The 25,098-nt window shown below is 46.5% G+C and overlaps 1 protein-coding gene across 7 annotated transcripts in view; it reads left to right on the top strand.

Annotated features, from left to right (window-relative positions):
• LOC129811250 (attractin-like) overlaps positions 1–25,098 on the top strand; it is a 242,380-nt gene that overhangs the window by 66,602 nt on the left and 150,680 nt on the right. For all 7 annotated transcript variants that reach the window (XM_055862407.1, XM_055862410.1, XM_055862406.1 and 4 more), the window contains exon 9: positions 14,310–14,493. In XM_055862407.1, coding sequence (XP_055718382.1) covers positions 14,310–14,493 — 184 coding nt within the window. The remainder of the gene's footprint in view (positions 1–14,309; positions 14,494–25,098) is intronic.

The raw sequence follows: 25,098 nt of genomic DNA, 5'->3' as shown, positions 1-25,098 counted from the left end.
CAAGGTACTAGGAGTCAAACAGACAGGCCTGGAGGAGATCTTTAAGGTCAGGTTCCTCAGCAAGGTACTAGGAGTCAAACAGACAGGCCTGGAGGAGATCTTTAAGGTCAGGGCCCTCAGCAAGGTACTAGGAGTCAAACAGACAGGCCTGGATGAGATCTTTAAGGTCAGGGCCCTCAGCAAGGTACTAGGAGTGAAACAGACAGGCCTGGATGAGATCTTTAAGGTCAGGGCCCTCAGCAAGGTACTAGGAGTCAAACAGACAGGCCAGGATGAGATCTTTAAGGTCAGGGCCCTCAGCAAGGTACTAGGAGTCAAACAGACAGGCCTGGATGAGATCGGGGCCCTCAGCAAGGTACTAGGAGTCAAACAGACAGGCCTGGATGAGATCTTTAAGGTCAGGGCCCTCAGCGAGGTACTAGGAGTCAAACAGACAGGCCTGGATGAGATCGGGGCCCTCAGCAAGGTACTAGGAGTCAAACAGACAGGCCTGGATGAGATCTTTAAGGTCAGGTTCCTCAGCAAGGTACTTGGAGTCAAACAGACAGGCCTGGAGGAGATCTTTAAGGTCAGGGCCCTCAGCGAGGTACTAGGAGTCAAACAGACAGGCCTGGAGGAGATCTTTAAGGTCAGGGCCCTCAGCAAGGTACTTGGAGTCAAACAGACAGGCCTGGATGAGATCTTTAAGGTCAGGGCCCTCAGCAAGGTACTAGGAGTCAAACAGACAGGCCTGGATGAGATCTTTAAGGTCAGGGCCCTCAGCAAGGTACTAGGAGTCAAACAGACAGGCCTGGATGAGATCTTTAAGGTCAGCAAACAGCTGGTTAATGTTCCTATCCATCAGTATGGCCAGCAGGCTAGTCTTTTTTGATTGGTCCTTCCTGACCCAGTCACTATAAAGATACAGGCTTCCTTCCTGACCCAGTCACTATAAAGATACAGGCTTCCTTCCTGACCCAGTCACTATAAAGATACAGGCTTCCTTCCTGACCCAGTCACTATAAAGATACAGGCTTCCTTCCTGACCCAGTCACTATAAAGCTACAGGTGTCCTTCCTGACCCAGTCACTATAAAGATACAGGCTTCCTTCCTGACCCAGTCACTATAAAGATACAGGCTTCCTTCCTGACCCAGTCACTATAAAGATACAGGTGTCCTTCCTGACCCAGTCACTATAAAGATACAGGTGTCCTTCCTGACCCAGTCACTATAAAGATACAGGCTTCCTTCCTGACCCAGTTACTATAAAGATACAGGTGTCCTTCCTGACCCAGTCACTATAAAGATACAGGTGTCCTTCCTGACCCAGTTACTATAAAGATACAGGCTTCCTTCCTGACCCAGTCACTATAAAGATACAGGTGTCCTTCCTGACCCAGTCACTATAAAGATACAAGCTTCCTGACCCAGTCACTATAAAGATACAGGCTTCCTTCCTGACCGAGTCACTATAAAGATACAGGCTTCCTTCCTGACCCAGTCACTATAAAGATACAGGCTTCCTTCCTGACCGAGTCACTATAAAGATACAGGCTTCCTTCCTGACCCAGTCACTATAAAGATACAGGCTTCCTTCCTGACCCAGTCACTATAAAGATACAGGCTTCCTTCCTGACCCAGTCACTATAAAGATACAGGCCTCCTTCCTGACCCAGTCACTATAAAGATACAGGCTTCCTGACCCAGTCACTATAGAGATACAGGTTTTCTGACCCAGTCACTATAAAGATACAGGCTTCCTGACCCAGTCACTATAAAGATACAGGCTTCCTGACCCAGTCACTATAAAGATACAGGCTTCCTTCCTGACCCAGTCACTATAAAGATACAGGTGTCCTTCCTGACCCAGTCACTATAAAGATACAGGTGTCCTTCCTGACCCAGTCACTATAAAGATACAGGCTTCCTTCCTGACCCAGTCACTATAAAGATACAGGCTTCCTGACCCAGTCACTATAAAGTAACAGGCTTCCTGACCCAGTCACTATAAAGTAACAGGCTTCCTGACCCAGTCACTATAAAGTAACAGGCTTCCTGACCCAGTCACTATAAAGATACAGGCTTCCTTCCTGACCCAGTCACTATAAAGATACAGGCTTCCTTCCTGACCCAGTCACTATAAAGATACAGGCTTCCTTCCTGACCCAGTCACTATAAAGATACAGGCTTCCTGACCCAGTCACTATAAAGATACAGGCTTCCTTCCTGACCGAATCAAGATAAAGATACAGGCTTCCTTCCTGACCCAGTCACTATAAAGATACAGGCTTCCTGACCCAGTCACTATAAAGATACAGGTGTCCTTCCTGACCCAGTCACTATAAAGATACAGGCTTCCTTCCTGACCCAGTCACTATAAAGCTACAGGTGTCCTTCCTGACCCAGTCACTATAAAGATACAGGCTTCCTTCCTGACCCAGTCACTATAAAGATACAGGTGTCCTTCCTGACCCAGTCACTATAAAGATACAGGCTTCCTTCCTGACCCAGTCACTATAAAGCTACAGGTGTCCTTCCTGACCCAGTCACTATAAAGATACAGGCTTCCTTCCTGACCCAGTCACTATAAAGATACAGGCTTCCTTCCTGACCCAGTCACTATAAAGATACAGGTGTCCTTCCTGACCCAGTCACTATAAAGATACAGGCTTCCTTCCTGACCCAGTTACTATAAAGATACAGGTGTCCTTCCTGACCCAGTCACTATAAAGATACAGGTGTCCTTCCTGACCCAGTTACTATAAAGATACAGGCTTCCTTCCTGACCCAGTCACTATAAAGATACAGGTGTCCTTCCTGACCCAGTCACTATAAAGATACAAGCTTCCTGACCCAGTCACTATAAAGATACAGGCTTCCTTCCTGACCGAGTCACTATAAAGATACAGGCTTCCTTCCTGACCCAGTCACTATAAAGATACAGGCTTCCTTCCTGACCGAGTCACTATAAAGATACAGGCTTCCTTCCTGACCCCGTCACTATAAAGATACAGGCTTCCTTCCTGACCCAGTCACTATAAAGATACAGGCTTCCTTCCTGACCCAGTCACTATAAAGATACAGGCCTCCTTCCTGACCCAGTCACTATAAAGATACAGGCTTCCTGACACAGTCACTATAGAGATACAGGTTTTCTGACCCAGTCACTATAAAGATACAGGCTTCCTGACCCAGTCACTATAAAGATACAGGCTTCCTGACCCAGTCACTATAAAGATACAGGCTTCCTTCCTGACCCAGTCACTATAAAGATACAGGTGTCCTTCCTGACCCAGTCACTATAAAGATACAGGTGTCCTTCCTGACCCAGTCACTATAAAGATACAGGTGTCCTTCCTGACCCAGTCACTATAAAGATACAGGCTTCCTTCCTGACCCAGTCACTATAAAGTAACAGGCTTCCTGACCCAGTCACTATAAAGTAACAGGCTTCCTGACCCAGTCACTATAAAGTAACAGGCTTCCTGACCCAGTCACTATAAAGATACAGGCTTCCTTCCTGACCCAGTCACTATAAAGATACAGGCTTCCTTCCTGACCCAGTCACTATAAAGATACAGGCTTCCTTCCTGACCCAGTCACTATAAAGATACAGGCTTCCTGACCCAGTCACTATAAAGATACAGGCTTCCTTCCTGACCGAATCAAGATAAAGATACAGGCTTCCTTCCTGACCCAGTCACTATAAAGATACAGGCTTCCTGACCCAGTCACTATAAAGATACAGGCTTCCTTCCTGACCCAGTCACTATAAAGATACAGGTGTCCCTCCTGACCCAGTCACTATAAAGATACAGGCTTCCTTCCTGACCCAGTCACTATAAAGATACAGGTGTCCTTCCTGACCCAGTCTCTATAAAGATACAGGCCTCCTTCCTGACCCAGTCTCTATAAAGATACAGGCCTCCTTCCTGACCCAGTCACTATAAAGATACAGGCTTCCTGACCCAGTCACTATAAAGATACAGGCTTCCTGACCCAGTCACTATAAAGATACAGGCTTTCTTCCTGACCCATTCACTATAAAGATACAGGCTTCCTTCCTGACCCAGTCACTATAAAGATACAGGCTTCCTTCCTGACCCAGTCACTATAAAGATACAGGTGTCCTTCCTGACCCAGTCACTATAAAGATACAGGTGTCCTTCCTGACCCAGTCACTATAAAGATACAGGCTTCCTTCCTGACCCAGTCACTATAAAGCTACAGGTGTCCTTCCTGACCCAGTCACTATAAAGATACAGGCTTCCTTCCTGACCCAGTCACAATAAAGATACAGGTGTCCTTCCTGACCCAGTCACTATAAAGATACAGGCTTCCTTCCTGACCCAGTCACTATAAAGCTACAGGTGTCCTTCCTGACCCAGTCACTATAAAGATACAGGCTTCCTTCCTGACCCAGTCACTATAAAGATACAGGCTTCCTTCCTGACCCAGTCACTATAAAGATACAGGTGTCCTTCCTGACCCAGTCACTATAAAGATACAGGTGTCCTTCCTGACCCAGTCACTATAAAGATACAGGCTTCCTTCCTGACCCAGTTACTATAAAGATACAGGCTTCCTTCCTGACCCAGTCACTATAAAGATACAGGCTTCCTTCCTGACCCAGTCACTATAAAGATACAGGCTTCCTTCCTGACCCAGTCACTATAAAGATACAGGCTTCCTTCCTGACCCAGTCACTATAAAGATACAGGCTTCCTTCCTGACCCAGTCACTATAAAGTTACAGGTGTCCTTCCTGACCCAGTCAATATAAAGATACAGGCTTCCTGACCCAGTCAATATAAAGATACAGGCTTCCTGACCCAGTCTCTATAAAGATACAGGCTTCCTTCCTGACACAGTCACTATAAAGATACAGGCTTCCTGACCCAGTCACTATAAAGATACAGGCTTCCTGACCCAGTCACTATAAAGATACAGGCTTCCTGACCCAGTCACTATAAAGATACAGGCTTCCTGACCCAGTCACTATAAAGATACAGGCTTCCTGACCCAGTCAATATAAAGATACAGGCTTCCTGACCCAGTCACTATAAAGATACAGGCTTCCTTCCTGACCCAGTCACTATAAAGATACAGGCTTCCTTCCTGACCCAGTCACTATAAAGATACAGGCTTCCTTCCTGACCCAGTCACTATAAAGATACAGGCTTCCTTCCTGACCCAGTCACTATAAAGATACAGGCTTCCTTCCTGACCCAGTCACTATAAAGATACAGGCTTCCTTCCTGACCTAGTCACTATAAAGATACAGGCTTCCTTCCTGACCCAGTCACTATAAAGATACAGGCTTCCTTCCTGACCCAGTCACTATAAAGATACAGGCTTCCTTCCTGACCCAGTCACTATAAAGATACAGGCTTCCTTCCTGACCCAGTCACTATAAAGATACAGGCTTCCTTCCTGACCCAGTCACTATAAAGATACAGGCTTCCTTCCTGACCCAGTCACTATAAAGATACAGGCTTCCTTCCTGACCCAGTCACTATAAAGATACAGGCTTCCTTCCTGACCCAGTCACTATAAAGATACAGGCTTCCTTCCTGACCCAGTCACTATAAAGATACAGGCTTCCTTCCTGACCCAGTCACTATAAAGATACAGGCTTCCTTCCTGACCCAGTCACTATAAAGATACAGGCTTCCTTCCTGACCCAGTCACTATAAAGATACAGGCTTCCTTCCTGACCCAGTCACTATAAAGATACAGGCTTCCTTCCTGACCCAGTCACTATAAAGATACAGGCTTCCTTCCTGACCCAGTCACTATAAAGATACAGGCTTCCTTCCTGACCCAGTCACTATAAAGATACAGGCTTCCTTCCTGACCCAGTCACTATAAAGATACAGGCTTCCTGACCCAGTCACTATAAAGATACAGGCTTCCTTCCTGACCCAGTCACTATAAAGATACAGGCTTCCTTCCTGACCCAGTCACTATAAAGATACAGGCTTCCTGACCCAGTCACTATAAAGATACAGGCTTCCTGACCCAGTCACTATAAAGATACAGGCTTCCTTCCTGACCCAGTCACTATAAAGATACAGGTTTCCTTCCTGACCCAGTCACTATAAAGATACAGGTTTCCTTCCTGACCCAGTCACTATAAAGATACAGGCTTCCTGACCCAGTCACTATAAAGATACAGGCTTCCTGACCCAGTCACTATAAAGATACAGGCTTCCTTCCTGACCCAGTCACTATAAAGATACAGGCTTCCTTCCTGACCCAGTCACTATAAAGATACAGGCTTCCTTCCTGACCCAGTCACTATAAAGATACAGGCTTCCTTCCTGACCCAGTCACTATAAAGATACAGGCTTCCTTCCTGACCCAGTCACTATAAAGATACAGGCTTCCTTCCTGACCCAGTCACTATAAAGATACAGGCTTCCTTCCTGACCCAGTCACTATAAAGATACAGGCTTCCTTCCTGACCAAGTCACTATAAAGATACAGGCTTCCTTCCTGACCCAGTCACTATAAAGATACAGGCTTCCTTCCTGACCCAGTCACTATAAAGATACAGGCTTCCTTCCTGACCCAGTCACTATAAAGATACAGGCTTCCTTCCTGACCCAGTCACTATAAAGATACAGGCTTCCTTCCTGACCCAGTCACTATAAAGATACAGGCTTCCTGACCCAGTCACTATAAAGATACAGGCTTCCTTCCTGACCCAGTCACTATAAAGATACAGGTGTCCCTCCTGACCCAGTCACTATAAAGATACAGGCTTCCTTCCTGACCCAGTCACTATAAAGATACAGGCCTCCTTCCTGACCCAGTCACTATAAAGATACAGGCTTCCTTCCTGACCCAGTCACTATAAAGATACAGGCTTCCTTCCTGACCCAGTCACTATAAAGATACAGGCTTCCTGACCCAGTTACTATAAAGATACAGGCTTCCTTCCTGACCCAGTCACTATAAAGATACAGGCTTCCTTCCTGACCCAGTCACTATAAAGATACAGGTTTCCTTCCTGACCCAGTCACTATAAAGATACAGGCTTCCTGACCCAGTCACTATAAAGATACAGGCTTCCTGACCCAGTCACTATAAAGATACAGGCTTCCTTCCTGACCCAGTCACTATAAAGATACAGGCTTCCTTCCTGACCCAGTCACTATAAAGATACAGGCTTCCTTCCTGACCCAGTCACTATAAAGATACAGGCTTCCTTCCTGACCCAGTCACTATAAAGATACAGGCTTCCTTCCTGACCCAGTCTCTATAAAGATACAGGTTTCCTTCCTGACCCAGTCACTATAAAGATACAGGCTTCCTGACCCAGTCACTATAAAGATACAGGCTTCCTTCCTGACCCAGTCACTATAAAGATACAGGCTTCCTTCCTGACCCAGTCACTATAAAGATACAGGCTTCCTTCCTGACCCAGTCACTATAAAGATACAGGCTTCCTGACCCAGTCTCTATAAAGATACAGGCTTCCTGACCCAGTCACTATAAAGATACAGGCTTCCTGACCCAGTCACTATAAAGATACAGGCTTCCTTCCTGACCCAGTCACTATAAAGATACAGGCTTCCTGACCCAGTCACTATAAAGATACAGGCTTCCTTCCTGACCCAGTCACTATAAAGATACAGGCTTCCTGACCCAGTCACTATAAAGATACAGGCTTCCTTCCTGACCCAGTCACTATAAAGATACAGGCTTCCTTCCTGACCCAGTCACTATAAAGATACAGGTTTCCTTCCTGACCCAGTCATTATAAAGATACAGGCTTCCTGACCCAGTCACTATAAAGATACAGGCTTCCTGACCCAGTCACTATAAAGATACAGGCTTCCTTCCTGACCCAGTCACTATAAAGATACAGGCTTCCTGACCCAGTCACTATAAAGATACAGGCTTCCTTCCTGACCCAGTCACTATAAAGATACAGGCTTCCTTCCTGACCCAGTCACTATAAAGATACAGGCTTCCTTCCTGACCCAGTCACTATAAAGATACAGGCTTCCTGACCCAGTCACTATAAAGACACAGGCTTCCTTCCTGACCCAGTCACTATAAAGATACAGGCTTCCTTCATGACCCAGTCACTATAAAGATACAGGCTTCCTTCCTGACCCAGTCACTATAAAGATACAGGCTTCCTTCCTGACCCAGTCACTATAAAGATACAGGCTTCCTTCCTGACCCAGTCACTATAAAGATACAGGCTTCCTGACCCAGTCACTATAAAGACACAGGCTTCCTGACCCAGTTACTATAAAGACACAGGCTTCCTGACCCAGTTACTATAAAGACACAGGCTTCCTGACCCAGTTACTATGAAGACACAGGCTTCCTTCCTGACCCAGTCACTATAAAGATACAGGCTTCCTTCCTGACCCAGTCACTATAAAGATACAGGCTTCCTTCCTGACCCAGTCACTATAAAGATACAGGCTTCCTTCCTGACCCAGTCACTATAAAGATACAGGCTTCCTTCCTGACCCAGTTACTATAAAGATACAGGCTTCCTTCCTGACCCAGTTACTATAAAGATACAGGCTTCCTTCCTGACCCAGTCACTATAAAGATACAGGCTTCCTTCCTGACCCAGTCACTATAAAGATACAGGCTTCCTGACCCAGTCACTATAAAGATACAGGCTTCCTTCCTGACCCAGTCACTATAAAGATACAGGCTTCCTTCCTGACCCAGTCACTATAAAGATACAGGCTTCCTTCCTGACCCAGTCACTATAAAGATACAGGCTTCCTGACCCAGTCTCTATAAAGATACAGGCTTCCTGACCCAGTCACTATAAAGATACAGGCTTCCTGACCCAGTCACTATAAAGATACAGGCTTCCTGACCCAGTCACTATAAAGATACAGGCTTCCTTCCTGACCCAGTCACTATAAAGATACAGGCTTCCTTCCTGACCCAGTCACTATAAAGATACAGGCTTCCTGACCCAGTCACTATAAAGATACAGGCTTCCTTCCTGACCCAGTCACTATAAAGATACAGGCTTCCTGACCCAGTCACTATAAAGATACAGGCTTCCTTCCTGACCCAGTCACTATAAAGATACAGGCTTCCTTCCTGACCCAGTCACTATAAAGATACAGGCTTCCTTCCTGACCCAGTCACTATAAAGATACAGGCTTCCTGACCCAGTCTCTATAAAGATACAGGCTTCCTGACCCAGTCACTATAAAGATACAGGCTTCCTGACCCAGTCACTATAAAGATACAGGCTTCCTTCCTGACCCAGTCACTATAAAGATACAGGCTTCCTTCCTGACCCAGTCACTATAAAGATACAGGCTTCCTTCCTGACCCAGTCACTATAAAGATACAGGCTTCCTGACCCAGTCACTATAAAGACACAGGCTTCCTTCCTGACCCAGTCACTATAAAGATACAGGCTTCCTTCCTGACCCAGTCACTATAAAGATACAGGCCTCCTTCCTGACCCAGTCACTATAAAGATACAGGCTTCCTGACCCAGTCACTATAAAGACACAGGCTTCCTGACCCAGTTACTATAAAGACACAGGCTTCCTGACCCAGTTACTATAAAGACACAGTCTTCCTGACCCAGTTACTATAAAGACACAGGCTTCCTTCCTGACCCAGTCACTATAAAGATACAGGCTTCCTTCCTGACCCAGTCACTATAAAGATACAGGCTTCCTTCCTGACCCAGTCACTATAAAGACACAGGCTTCCTTCCTGACCCAGTCACTATAAAGATACAGGCTTCCTTCCTGACCCAGTTACTATAAAGATACAGGCTTCCTTCCTGACCCAGTTACTATAAAGATACAGGCTTCCTTCCTGACCCAGTCACTATAAAGATACAGGCTTCCTTCCTGACCCAGTCACTATAAAGATACAGGCTTCCTGACCCAGTCACTATAAAGATACAGGCTTCCTTCCTGACCCAGTCACTATAAAGATACAGGCTTCCTTCCTGACCCAGTCACTATAAAGATACAGGCTTCCTTCCTGACCCAGTCACTATAAAGATACAGGCTTCCTTCCTGACCCAGTCACTATAAAGATACAGGCTTCCTTCCTGACCCAGTCACTATGAAGATACAGGCTTCCTGACCCAGTCACTATAAAGCTACAGGTGTCCTGACCCAGTCACTATAAAGATACAGGCTTCCTGACCCAGTCACTATAAAGATACAGGCTTCCTGACCCAGTCACTATAAAGATACATGCTTCCTGACCCAGTCACTATAAAGATACAGGCTTCCTGACCCAGTCACTATAAAGATACAGGCTTCCTGACCCAGTCACAATAAAGATACAGGCTTCCTGACCCAGTCACTATAAAGATACAGGCTTCCTTCCTGACCCAGTCACTATAAAGATACAGGCTTCCTGACCCAGTCACTATAAAGATACAGGCTTCCTTCCTGACCCAGTCACTATAAAGATACAGGCTTCCTTCCTGACCCAGTCACTATAAAGATACAGGCTTCCTTCCTGACCCAGTCACTATAAAGATACAGGCTTCCTTCCTGACCCAGTCACTATAAAGATACAGGCTTCCTTCCTGACCCAGTCACTATAAAGATACAGGCTTCCTTCCTGACCCAGTCACTATAAAGATACAGGCTTCCCGACCCAGTCACTATAAAGATACAGGCTTCCTGACCCAGTCACTATAAAGATACAGGCTTCCTGACCCAGTCACTATAAAGATACAGGCTTCCTTCCTGACCCAGTCACTATAAAGATACAGGCTTCCTGACCCAGTCACAATAAAGATACAGGCTTCCTTCCTGACCCAGTCACTATAAAGATACAGGCTTCCTGACCCAGTCACTATAAAGATACAGGCTTCCTTCCTGACTCAGTCACTATAAAGATACAGGCTTCCTTCCTGACCCAGTCACTATAAAGATACAGGCTTCCTTCCTGACCCAGTCACTATAAAGATACAGGCTTCCTGACCCAGTCACTATAAAGATACAGGCTTCCTTCCTGACCCAGTCACTATAAAGATACAGGCTTCCTTCCTGACCCAGTCACTATAAAGATACAGGCTTCCTTCCTGACCCAGTCACTATAAAGATACAGGCTTCCTTCCTGACCCAGTCACTATAAAGATACAGGTGTCCTTCCTGACCCAGTCACTATAAAGATACAGGCTTCCTTCCTGACCCAGTCACTATAAAGATACAGGTGTCCTTCCTGACCCAGTCACTATAAAGATACAGGCTTCCTTCCTGACCCAGTCACTATAAAGATACAGGCTTCCTTCCTGACCCAGTCACTATAAAGATACAGGTGTCCTTCCTGACCCAGTCACTATAAAGATACAGGCTTCCTTCCTGACCCAGTCACTATAAAGATACAGGCTTCCTTCCTGACCCAGTCACTATAAAGATACAGGCTTCCTTCCTGACCCAGTCACTATAAAGATACAGGCTTCCTTCCTGACCCAGTCACTATAAAGATACAGGCTTCCTTCCTGACCCAGTCACTATAAAGATACAGGTGTCCTTCCTGACCCAGTCACTATAAAGATACAGGCTTCCTTCCTGACCCAGTCACTATAAAGATACAGGCTTCCTTCCTGACCCAGTCACTATAAAGATACAGGCTTCCTTCCTGACCCAGTCACTATAAAGATACAGGCTTCCTTCCTGACCCAGTCACTATAAAGATACAGGCTTCCTTCCTGACCCAGTCACTATAAAGATACAGGTGTCCTTCCTGACCCAGTCACTATAAAGATACAGGTGTCCTTCCTGACCCAGTCACTATAAAGATACAGGCTTCCTTCCTGACCCAGTCACTATAAAGCTACAGGCTTCCTTCCTGACCCAGTCACTATAAAGATACAGGCTTCCTTCCTGACCCAGTCACAATAAAGATACAGGCTTCCTGACCCAGTCACTATAAAGATACAGGCTTCCTTCCTGACCCAGTCACTATAAAGATACAGGCTTCCTTCCTGACCCAGTCACTATAAAGATACAGGCTTCCTTCCTGACCCAGTCACAATAAAGATACAGGCTTCCTGACCCAGTCACTATAAAGATACAGGCTTCCTTCCTGACCCAGTCACTATAAAGATACAGGCTTCCTTCCTGACCCAGTCACTATAAAGATACAGGCTTCCTTCCTGACCCAGTCACTATAAAGATACAGGTGTCCTTCCTGACCCAGTCACTATAAAGATACAGGCTTCCTTCCTGACCCAGTCACTATAAAGATACAGGTGTCCCTCCTGACCCAGTCACTATAAAGATACAGGCTTCCTGACCCAGTCACTATAAAGATACAGGCTTCCTTCCTGACCCAGTCACAATAAAGATACAGGCTTCCTGACCCAGTCACTATAAAGATACAGGCTTCCTTCCTGACCCAGTCACTATAAAGATACAGGCTTCCTTCCTGACCCAGTCACTATAAAGATACAGGCTTCCTTCCTGACCCAGTCACAATAAAGATACAGGCTTCCTGACCCAGTCACTATAAAGATACAGGCTTCCTTCCTGACCCAGTCACTATAAAGATACAGGCTTCCTTCCTGACCCAGTCACTATAAAGATACAGGCTTCCTTCCTGACCCAGTCACTATAAAGATACAGGTGTCCTTCCTGACCCAGTCACTATAAAGATACAGGTGTAGATGGATGAGATTTATGTTTAAATCCATTTTCATTTCAGGCTGTAACACCACACAATGTGGACTTGTACAGAATATTATAAATGCTTTCTGAAGGCCCTGTGGATAGGATTTAATTGACCCAAAGACATTTACACCGTGTGGAACACTTTATAAATACTTTTTTTATGAAGTTGTGTATTTCCTTGACTGTTTTTCAACTTTTGGTCCTTAAGTTTAACAGCGTCCTATAAACAGATTGTGCTTCCTTCTGTTATGTCATTAATGAAATGTGTTTAGTTTGATCCTCTTGTAACTATAAACTAAAGATAGAGCCGTTGTGTTACTGTTTCAGCTAACAACGTGGATTACATGTTGTATGTTACACATGTTATATGTTATGTATTCGGAAGGTTTTATGTTACACATGTTATATGTTATGTATTCGGAAGGTATTCAGAGCCATTTTTTGTCATTTTGGCAAATTTATTTAAAAAAAAACAACTAGATTCCTCGTTTCCATAAGTATTCAGACCCTTTGCTATGAGACTTGAAATGGAGCTCAGGTGCATCCTGTTTCCATTGATCATCCTTGAGATGTTTCTACAACTTGATTGGAGTCCACCTGTGGTAAATTCAATTGATTGGACATGATTTGGAAAGGCACACACCTGTCTATATAAGGTCCCACAGTTGACAGTTCATGTCAGGGCAAAAACCAAACCATGAGGTCGAAGGAATTGTCCATAGAGCTCCGGGACAGGATTGTGTCCAGGCACAGATCTGGGGAAGGGGACCAAAACATTTCTGAAGCATTGAAGGTCCCCAAGAACACAGTGGCCACTCCTCAGTAAAAGGCAGATGACAGCCCCCTTGGAGTTTGCCAAAAGGCACCTTATTCTCAGACCATGAGAAGCTAGATTCTCTGGTCTGATGAACCCAAGATTGAACTCTTTGTCCTGAATGCCAAGTGTCACGTCTGGAGGAAGCTTGGCACCATCCCTACGGTGAAGCATGGCGGTGGCAGCATCATGTTGTGGGGATGTTTTTCAGCGGCAGAGACTGGGAGATTAGTTAGGATCGAGGGAAGGATGAACGGAGCAAAGTACAGAGAGATCCTTAATTAAAACCTGCTCCTGAGCGCTCAGGACCTCAGACTGGGGTGAAGGTTCACCTTCCAACAGGACAACGACCCTAAGCACACAGCCAAGACAATACAGGAGTGGCTTCAGGACAAATCTCTGAATGTCCTTGAGTGGCCCAGCCAGAGCTTGGACTTGACCCGATCGAAAATCTCTGGAGAGACCTGAAAATAGCTGTACAGCAACGCTCCCCATCCAACCTGACAGAGGTTGAGAGGATCTGCAGAGAAGAATGGGAGAAACTCCCCAAATACAGGTGTGCCAAGTTTGTAGCGTCATACCCAAGAAGACTGGAGGCTGTAATCACTGCCAAAGGTGCTTCAACAAAGTACTGAGTAAAGGGTCTGAATACTTTTGTGAATGGGATATTTTTGATAACTTTACTAACATTTCTGAAAACCTGTTTTTGCTTTGTCATTTTGGGGTATTGTGTGTGTATTGAGAATTATTATTTTTTCATTCATTTTAGAATAAGACTGTAACATAACAAAGTGGAAAAGGGTCTGAATACTTTCCGAATGCAATGTATGTAGACCTTACGTTATGTTCTGTGACTGCTCCAGATAAGAACACGTGGAGTGCAGTGGTTACAGATGGAGCCCTGGTGCAGGGAGGGTACGGCCACAGCAGTGTGTTTGACCCCTCCTCCCGAGCCATCTACATCCACGGAGGGTACAAGGCCTTCACCGCTAACAAGTACGGCCTGTCTGGAGACCTGTACAAGTACGACGTGGACCGCAGCCGATGGTGAGTAGAGCCCGGAGTGTAGAGCCCGGAGTGTAGAGCCCGGAGTGTAGAGCCCGGAGTGTAGAGCCCGGAGTGTAGAGCCCGGAGTGTAGAGCCCGGAGTGTAGAGCCCGGAGTGTAGAGCCCGGAGTGTAGAGCCCGGAGTGTAGAGCCCGGAGTGTAGAGCCCGGAGTGTAGAGCCCGGAGTGTAGAGCCCGGAGTGTAGAGCCCGGAGTGTAGCGCCCGGAGTGTAGCGCCCGGAGTGTAGCGCCCGGAGTGTAGCGCCCGGAGTGTAGCGCCCGGAGTGTAGCGCCCGGAGTGTAGCGCCCGGAGTGTAGCGCCCGGAGTGTAGCGCCCGGAGTGTAGCGCCCGGAGTGTAGCGCCCGGAGTGTAGCGCCCGGAGTGTAGCGCCCGGAGTGTAGCGCCCGGAGAGTAGCGCCCGGAGAGTAGCGCCCGGAGAGTAGCGCCCGGAGAGTAGCGCCCGGAGAGTAGCGCCCGGAGAGTAGCGCCCGGAGAGTAGCGCCCGGAGAGTAGCGCCCGGAGAGTAGCGCCCGGAGAGTAGCGCCCGGAGAGTAGCGCCCGGAGAGTAGCGCCCGGAGTGTAGCGCCCGGAGAGTAGCGCCCGAACCGAAGCACTGCCACAACGTTTAATATTTTACCCTGAATACTACTGCGGAAGCCAACTCATTATTCCGCCACTCTTTCATCCGGGTGAGGCAACACTACGTTGAGTTTCGCAGGGAAGCTGTGAAGCTGTGGCCTATTGCCTGTGTTCGAGTCTGTTATTTAAGGTGTATGTTTAGTACTTTTCATTAAATCATGTATGGCTACACATGGTTATGGCCTAAAATAAATGTTGTTCATATGGTCAGAATATTATAGCCTGGGCCTCTATAAATGTGGTTCATATGGGCAGAATATTATAGCCTGGGCCTCTATAAATGTGGTTCATATGGTCAGAGTATTATAGCCTGGGCCTCTATAAATGTTGTTCATATGGGCAGAATATTATAGCCTGGGCCTCTATACATGTTGTTCATATGGTCAGAATATTATAGCCTGGGCCTCTATAAATGTGGTTCATATGGGCAGAATATTATAGCCTGGGCCTCTATAAATGTGGTTCATATGGTCAGAGTATTATAGCCTGGGCCTCTATAAATGTTGTTCATATGGTCAGAATATTATAGCCTGGGCCTCTATAAATGTTGTTCATATGGTCAGAATATTATAGCCTGGGCCTCTATAAATGTTGTTCATATGGTCAGAATATTATAGCCTGGGCCTCTATAAATGTTGTTCATATGGTCAGAATATTATAGCCTGGGCCTCTATACATGTTGTTCATATGGTCAGAATATTATAGCCTGGGCCTCTATAAATGTGGTTCATATGGGCAGAATATTATAGCCTGGGCCTCTATAAATGTGGTTCATATGGGCAGAATATTATAGCCTGGGCCTCTATAAATGTGGTTCATATGGGCAGAATATTATAGCCTGGGCCTCTATAAATGTGGTTCATATGGGCAGAATATTATAGCCTGGGCCTCTATAAATGTGGTTCATATGGTCAGAATATTATAGCCTGGGCCTCTATAAATGTGGTTCATATGGTCAGAATATTATAGCCTGGGCCTCTATAAATGTGGTTCATATGGGCAGAATATTATAGCCTGGGCCTCTATAAATGTGGTTCATATGGGCAGAATATTATAGCCTGGGCCTCTATAAATGTTGTTCATATGGGCAGAATATTATAGCCTGGGCCTCTATAAATGTTGTTCATATGGGCAGAATATTATAGCCTGGGCCTCTATAAATGTGGTTCATATGGTCAGAATATTATAGCCTGGGCCTCTATAAATGTGGTTCATATGGGCAGAATATTATAGCCTGGGCCTCTATAAATGTGGTTCATATGGGCAGAATATTATAGCCTGGGCCTCTATAAATGTGGTTCATATGGGCAGAATATTATAGCCTGGGCCTCTATAAATGTGGTTCATATGGGCAGAATATTATAGCCTGGGCCTCTATAAATGTGGTTCATATGGGCAGAATATTATAGCCTGGGCCTCTATAAATGTGGTTCATATGGGCAGAATATTATAGCCTGGGCCTCTATAAGTGTGGTTCATATGGTCAGAATATTATAGCCTGGGCCTCTATAAATGTGGTTCATATGGGCAGAATATTATAGCCTGGGCCTCTATAAATGTGGTTCATATGGGCAGAATATTATAGCCTGGGCCTCTATAAATGTGGTTCATATGGGCAGAATATTATAGCCTGGGCCTCTATAAATGTTGTTCATATGGGCAGAATATTATAGCCTGGGCCTCTATAAATGTGGTTCATATGGGCAGAATATTATAGCCTGGGCCTCTATAAATGTGGTTCATATGGTCAGAATATTATAGCCTGGGCCTCTATAAATATGGTTCATATGGGCAGAATATTATAGCCTGGGCCTCTATAAATGTGGTTCATATGGGCAGAATATTATAGCCTGGGCCTCTATAAATGTGGTTCATATGGTCAGAATATTATAGCCTGGGCCTCTATAAATGTGGTTCATATGGGCAGAATATTATAGCCTGGGCCTCTATAAATGTGGTTCATATGGGCAGAATATTATAGCCTGGGCCTCTATAAATATGGTTATATAAAGTGTGGCACCTGGAAAGTGCCTTAGCTACAGCATTTATTTGTCTGAAAAGTGTATTTAACCTTCTCTGGAGATAGTTTCAAAGCATTGAATGGGCGTTTAACTTGTCGGTTAAGGAATGCGGGGCTAAAGTCCATTACTAGATAACCAGAACGGTCAATCAGATTCTTTCGAGCTGCCTGCCTACCAGCTCCCTGAACGCAGACCACTCACACAGACTTACCCAATACATTTAGTAGAAAGAGAACACGACCTACCCTACCATAAAACACTGCTTCGACAACACAACATCAATCAGCAACGTTTATTGTTGTCAGGGAAACAATAGAACATTCTATGCCAGAGCAGAATTCTACTGTCTGAAATGTTATGTGCCTGTCGATCCATTACTGGAGCAGAAGAGAGAGAAGAAGAAGAAACAAATATTTATCTTTCGTCTCGGCTAGAAAACAAATTCAATTCGCAAGGAGCTGAATGTATCTCACTGGAGAAAGCATCCGAGCCAACAAGACAACGCCCCTCTATCTCTCTATGTGTAGGACCCTCTGTCTCTATGTGTAGGACCCTCTGTCTCTATGTGTAGGACCCTCTGTCTCTATGTGTAGGACCCTCTGTCTCTATGTGTAGGACCCTCTGTCTCTATGTGTAGGACCCTCTGTCTCTATGTGTAGGACCCTCTGTCTCTATGTGTAGGACCCTCTGTCTCTATGTGTAGGACCCTCTGTCTCTATGTGTAGGACCCTCTGTCTCTATGTGTAGGACCCTCTGTCTCTATGTGTAGGACCCTCTGTCTCTATGTGTAGGACCCTCTGTCTCTATGTGTAGGACCCTCTGTCTCTATGTGTAGGACCCTCTGTCTCTATGTGTAGGACCCTCTGTCTCTATGTGTAGGACCCTCTGTCTCTATGTGTAGGACCCTCTGTCTCTATGTGTAGGACCCTCTGTCTCTATGTGTCTCTCTATGTCTATGTGTAGGACCCTCTGTCTCTATGTGTAGGACCCTCTATCTCTCTATGTGTAGGACCCTCTGTCTCTCTATGTGTAGGACCCTCTGTCTCTATGTGTAGGACCCTCTGTCTCTATGTGTAGGACCCTCTGTCTCTATGTGTAGGACCCTCTGTCTCTATGTGTAGGACCCTCTGTCTCTCTATGTGTAGGACCCTCTGTCTCTCTATGTGTAGGACCCTCTGTCTCTCTATGTGTAGGACCCTCTGTCTCTATGTGTAGGACCCTCTGTCTCTATGTGTAGGACCCTCTGTCTCTATGTGTAGGACCCTCTGTCTCTATGTGTAGGACCCTCTGTCTCTATGTGTAGGACCCTCTGTCTCTATGTGTAGGACCCTCTGTCTCTATGTGTAGGACCCTCTGTCTCTATGTGTAGGACCCTCTGTCTCTATGTGTAGGACCCTCTGTCTCTATGTGTAGGACCCTCTGTCTCTATGTGTAGGACCCTCTGTCTCTATGTGTAGGACCCTCTGTCTCTATGTGTAGGACCCTCTGTCTCTATGTGTAGGACCCTCTGTCTCTATGTGTAGGACCCTCTGTCTCTATGTGTAGGACCCTCTGTCTCTATGTGTAGGACCCTCTGTCTCTATGTGTAGGACCCTCTGTCTCTATGTGTAGGACCCTCTGTCTCTCTATGTGTCTCTCTATGTCTCTATGTGTAGGACCCTCTGTCTCTATGTGTAGGACCCTCTGTCTCTCTATGTGTAGGACCCTCTATCTCTCTATGTGTAGGACCCTCTATCTCTCTATGTGTAGGACCCTCTGTCTCTCTATGTGTAGGACCCTCTGTCTCTATGTGTAGGACCCTCTGTCTCTATGTGTAGGACCCTCTGTCTCTCTATGTGTAGGACCCTCTGTCTCTCTATGTGTAGGACCCTCTGTCTCTCTATGTGTAGGACCCTCTGTCTCTCTATGTGTAGGACCCTCTGTCTCTCTATGTGTAGGACCCTCTGTCTCTATGTGTAGGACCCTCTGTCTCTATGTGTAGGACCCTCTGTCTCTATGTGTAGGACCCTCTGTCTCTATGTGTAGGACCCTCTGTCTCTATGTGTAGGACCCTCTGTCTCTATGTGTAGGACCCTCTGTCTCTATGTGTAGGACCCTCTGTCTCTATGTGTAGGACCCTCTGTCTCTATGTGTAGGACCCTCTGTCTCTATGTGTAGGACCCTCTGTCTCTATGTGTAGGACCCTCTGTCTCTATGTGTAGGACCCTCTGTCTCTATGTGTAGGACCCTCTGTCTCTATGTGTCTCTATGTGTAGGACCCTCTGTCTCTATGTGTAGGACCCTCTGTCTCTATGTGTAGGACCCTCTGTCTCTATGTGTAGGACCCTATGTCTCTATGTGTAGGACCCTCTGTCTCTATGTGTAGGACCCTCTGTCTCTATGTGTAGGACCCTCTGTCTCTATGTGTAGGACCCTCTGTCTCTATGTGTAGGACCCTCTGTCTCTATGTGTAGGACCCTCTGTCTCTATGTGTAGGACCCTCTGTCTCTCTATGTGTAGGACCCTCTGTCTCTATGTGTAGGACCCTCTGTCTCTATGTGTAGGACCCTCTGTCTCTATGTGTAGGACCCTCTGTCTCTATGTGTAGGACCCTATGTCTCTATGTGTAGGACCCTCTGTCTCTATGTGTAGGACCCTCTGTCTCTATGTGTAGGACCCTCTGTCTCTATGTGTAGGACCCTCTGTCTCTCTATGTGTAGGACCCTCTGTCTCTATGTGTAGGACCCTCTGTCTCTATGTGTAGGACCCTCTATCTCTATGTGTAGGACCCTCTGTATCTCTATGTGTAGGACCCTCTGTCTCTATGTGTAGGACCCTCTGTCTCTATGTGTCTCTCTATGTGTAGGACCCTCTGTCTCTATGTGTAGGACCCTCTGTCTCTATGTGTAGGACCCTCTGTCTCTATGTGTAGGACCCTCTGTCTCTATGTGTAGGACCCTCTGTCTCTATGTGTAGGACCCTGTGTCTCTCTATGTGTAGGACCCTCTGTCTCTATGTGTCTCTCTATGTGTAGGACCCTCTGTCTCTATGTGTCTCTCTATGTGTAAGACCCTCTGTCTCTATGTGTCTCTCTATGTGTAGGACCCTCTGTCTCTATGTGTAGGACCCTCTGTCTCTATGTGTAGGACCCTCTGTCTCTATGTGTAGGACCCTCTGTCTCTGTGTGTAGGACCCTCTGTCTCTGTGTGTAGGACCCTCTGTCTCTGTGTGTAGGACCCTCTGTCTCTATGTGTAGGACCCTCTGTCTCTATGTGTAGGACCCTCTGTCTCTATGTGTAGGACCCTCTGTCTCTATGTGTAGGACCCTCTGTCTCTATGTGTAGGACCCTCTGTCTCTATGTGTAGGACCCTCTGTCTCTATGTGTAGGACCCTCTGTCTCTATGTGTAGGACCCTCTGTCTCTATGTGTCTCTCTATGTGTAGGACCCTCTGTCTCTATGTGTCTCTCTATGTGTAAGACCCTCTGTCTCTATGTGTCTCTCTATGTGTAGGACCCTCTGTCTCTATGTGTAGGACCCTCTGTCTCTATGTGTAGGACCCTCTATCTCTATGTGTAGGACCCTCTGTCTCTATGTGTAGGACCCTCTGTCTCTCTATGTGTAGGACCCTCTGTCTCTATGTGTAGGACCCTCTGTCTCTATGTGTAGGACCCTCTGTCTCTATGTGTAGGACCCTCTGTCTCTATGTGTAGGACCCTCTGTCTCTATGTGTAGGACCCTCTGTCTCTATGTGTAGGACCCTCTGTCTCTATGTGTAGGACCCTCTGTCTCTATGTGTCTCTATGTGTAGGACCCTCTGTCTCTATGTGTAGGACCCTCTGTCTCTATGTGTAGGACCCTCTGTCTCTATGTGTAGGACCCTCTGTCTCTATGTGTAGGACCCTCTGTCTCTATGTGTAGGACCCTCTGTCTCTATGTGTAGGACCCTCTGTCTCTATGTGTAGGACCCTCTGTCTCTATGTGTAGGACCCTCTGTCTCTATGTGTAGGACTCTCTGTCTCTATGTTTAGGACCCTCTGTCTCTGTGTAGGACCCTCTGTCTCTATGTGTAGGACCCTCTGTCTCTATGTGTAGGACCCTCTGTCTCTATGTGTAGGACCCTCTGTCTCTATGTGTAGGACCCTCTGTCTCTATGTGTCTCTCTATGTGTAGGACCCTCTGTCTCTATATGTAGGACCCTCTGTCTCTATGTTTAGGACCCTCTGTCTCTATGTGTAGGACCCTCTGTCTCTATGTGTAGGACCCTCTGTCTCTATGTGTAGGACCCTCTGTCTCTATGTGTAGGACCCTCTGTCTCTATGTGTAGGACCCTCTGTCTCTATGTGTAGGACCCTCTGTCTCTATGTGTAGGACCCTCTGTCTCTATGTGTAGGACCCTCTGTCTCTATGTGTAGGACCCTCTGTCTCTCTGTGTGTAGGACCCTCTGTCTCTATGTGTAGGACCCTCTGTCTCTATGTGTAGGACCCTCTGTCTCTATGTGTAGGACCCTCTGTCTCTATGTGTAGGACCCTCTGTCTCTATGTGTAGGGCCCTCTGTCTCTATGTGTAGGACCCTCTGTCTCTATGTGTAGGACCCTCTGTCTCTATGTGTAGGACCCTCTGTCTCTATGTGTAGGACCCTCTGTCTCTATGTGTAGGACCCTCTATCTCTCTATGTGTAGGACCCTCTGTCTCTATGTGTAGGACCCTCTGTCTCTGTGTGTAGGACCCTCTGTCTCTGTGTGTAGGACCCTCTGTCTCTGTGTGTAGGACCCTCTGTCTCTATGTGTAGGACCCTCTGTCTCTATGTGTAGGACCCTCTGTCTCTATGTGTAGGACCCTCTGTCTCTGTGTCTCTATGTGTAGGACCCTCTGTCTCTATGTGTAGGACCCTCTGTCTCTATGTGTAGGACCCTCTGTCTCTATGTGTAGGACCCTCTGTCTCTATGTGCAGGACCCTCTGTCTCTATGTGTAGGACCCTCTGTCTGATGCTGTCCAAAGGAGAATGGCATTGTTGCCACACGTAGCCTCACCTCACCTGACCAGGTTTTATACTCTGCTAGCCGTCACCTCACCTAACCAGGTTTTATACTCTGCTAGCCGTCACCTCACCTAACCAGGTTTTATACTCTGCTAGCCATCACCTCACCTAACCAGGTTTTATACTCTGCTAGCCGTCACATCACCTAACCAGGTTTTATACTCTGCTAGCCGTCACCTCACCTAACCAGGTTTTATACTCTGCTAGCCATCACCTCACCTAACCAGGTTTTATACTCTGCTAGCCGTCACCTCACCTAACCAGGTTTTATCCTCTGCTAGCCATCACCTCACCTAACCAGGTTTTATACTCTGCTAGCCATCACCTCACCTAACCAGGTTTTATACTCTGCTAGCCGTCACCTCACCTAACCAGGTTTTATACTCTGCTAGCCATCACCTCACCTAACCAGGTTTTATACTCTGCTAGCCATCACCTCACCTAACCAGGTTTTATACTCTGCTAGCCGTCACCTCACCTAACCAGGTTTTATACTCTGCTAGCCATCACCTCACCTAACCAGGTTTTATACTCTGCTAGCCGTCACCTCACCTAACCAGGTTTTATCCTCTGCTAGCCATCACCTCACCTAACCAGGTTTTATACTCTGCTAGCCATCACCTCACCTAACCAGGTTTTATACTCTGCTAGCCGTCACCTCACCTAACCAGGTTTTATACTCTGCTAGCCATCACCTCACCTAACCAGGTTTTATACTCTGCTAGCCGTCACCTCACCTAACCAGGTTTTATACTCTGCTAGCCATCACCTCACCTAACCAGGTTTTATACTCTGCTAGCCATCACCTCACCTGACCAGGTTTTATACCCCGCTAGCCGTCACCTCACCTAACCAGGTTTTATACTCTGCTAGCCATCACCTCACCTAACCAGGTTTTATCCTCTGCTAGCCATCACCTCACCTGACCAGGTTTTATACCCCGCTAGCCGTCACCTCACCTAACCAGGTTTTATCCTCTGCTAGCCGTCATCTCACCTAACCAGGTTTTATACTCTGCTAGCCGTCACCTCACCTAACCAGGTTTTATACTCTGCTAGCCGTCACCTCACCTAACCAGGTTTTATACTCTACTAGCCATCACCTAACCAGGTTTTATACTCTGCTAGCCGTCACCTCACCTAACCAGGTTTTATACTCTGCTAGCCATCACCTCACCTAACCAGGTTTTATACTCTGCTAGCCGTCACCTCACCTAACCAGGTTTTATACTCTGCTAGCCGTCACCTAACCAGGTTTTATACTCTGCTAGCCATCACCTCACCTAACCAGGTTTTATACTCTACTAGCCATCACCTCACCTAACCAGGTTTTATACTCTGCTAGCCATCACCTCACCTAACCAGGTTTTATACTCTGCTAGCCGTCACCTCACCTAACCAGGTTTTATACTCTGCTAGCCGTCACCTCACCTAACCAGGTTTTATCCTCTGCTAGCCATCACCTCACCTAACCAGGTTTTATACTCTGCTAGCCGTCACCTCACCTAACCAGGTTTTATACTCTACTAGCCATCACCTAACCAGGTTTTATACTCTGCTAGCCGTCACCTCACCTAACCAGGTTTTATCCTCTGCTAGCCATCACCTCACCTGACCAGGTTTTATACTCTACTAGCCATCACCTAACCAGGTTTTATACTCTGCTAGCCGTCACCTCACCTAACCAGGTTTTATACTCTGCTAGCCGTCACCTCACCTAACCAGGTTTTATCCTCTGCTAGCCATCACCTCACCTAACCAGGTTTTATACTCTGCTAGCCGTCACCTCACCTAACCAGGTTTTATACTCTACTAGCCATCACCTAACCAGGTTTTATACTCTGCTAGCCGTCACCTCACCTAACCAGGTTTTATCCTCTGCTAGCCATCACCTCACCTGACCAGGTTTTATACTCTACTAGCCATCACCTAACCAGGTTTTATACTCTGCTAGCCGTCACCTCACCTAACCAGGTTTTATCCTCTGCTAGCCATCACCTCACCTAACCAGGTTTTATACTCTGCTAGCCGTCACCTAACCAGGTTTTATACTCTGCTAGCCATCACCTCACCTAACCAGGTTTTATACTCTACTAGCCATCACCTCACCTAACCAGGTTTTATACTCTGCTAGCCGTCACCTCACCTAACCAGGTTTTATACTCTGCTAGCCGTCACCTCACCTAACCAGGTTTTATCCTCTGCTAGCCATCACCTCACCTAACCAGGTTTTATACTCTGCTAGCCGTCACCTCACCTAACCAGGTTTTATACTCTGCTAGCCGTCACCTCACCTAACCAGGTTTTATACTCTGCTAGCCGTCACCTCACCTAACCAGGTTTTATCCTCTGCTAGCCGTCACCTCACCTAACCAGGTTTTATCCTCTGCTAGCCGTCACCTCACCTAACCAGGTTTTATACTCTACTAGCCATCACCTAACCAGGTTTTATACTCTACTAGCCATCACCTAACCAGGTTTTATACTCTGCTAGCCGTCACCTCACCTAACCAGGTTTTATACTCTGCTAGCCATCACCTCACCTAACCAGGTTTTATACTCTGCTAGCCGTCACCTCACCTAACCAGGTTTTATACTCTGCTAGCCGTCACCTAACCAGGTTTTATACTCTGCTAGCCATCACCTCACCTAACCAGGTTTTATACTCTACTAGCCATCACCTCACCTAACCAGGTTTTATACTCTGCTAGCCATCACCTCACCTAACCAGGTTTTATACTCTGCTAGCCATCACCTCACCTAACCAGGTTTTATACTCTGCTAGCCATCACCTCACCTAACCAGGTTTTATACTCTGCTAGCCGTCACCTCACCTAACCAGGTTTTATACTCTGCTAGCCATCACCTCACCTAACCAGGTTTTATACTCTGCTAGCCGTCACCTCACCTAACCAGGTTTTATCCT

Source organism: Salvelinus fontinalis, chromosome 15 (genome assembly GCF_029448725.1).
Source record: "Salvelinus fontinalis isolate EN_2023a chromosome 15, ASM2944872v1, whole genome shotgun sequence".
Lineage (NCBI taxonomy): Eukaryota > Metazoa > Chordata > Actinopteri > Salmoniformes > Salmonidae > Salvelinus > Salvelinus fontinalis.
This window is presented reverse-complemented; position numbering and strand designations above follow the sequence as displayed.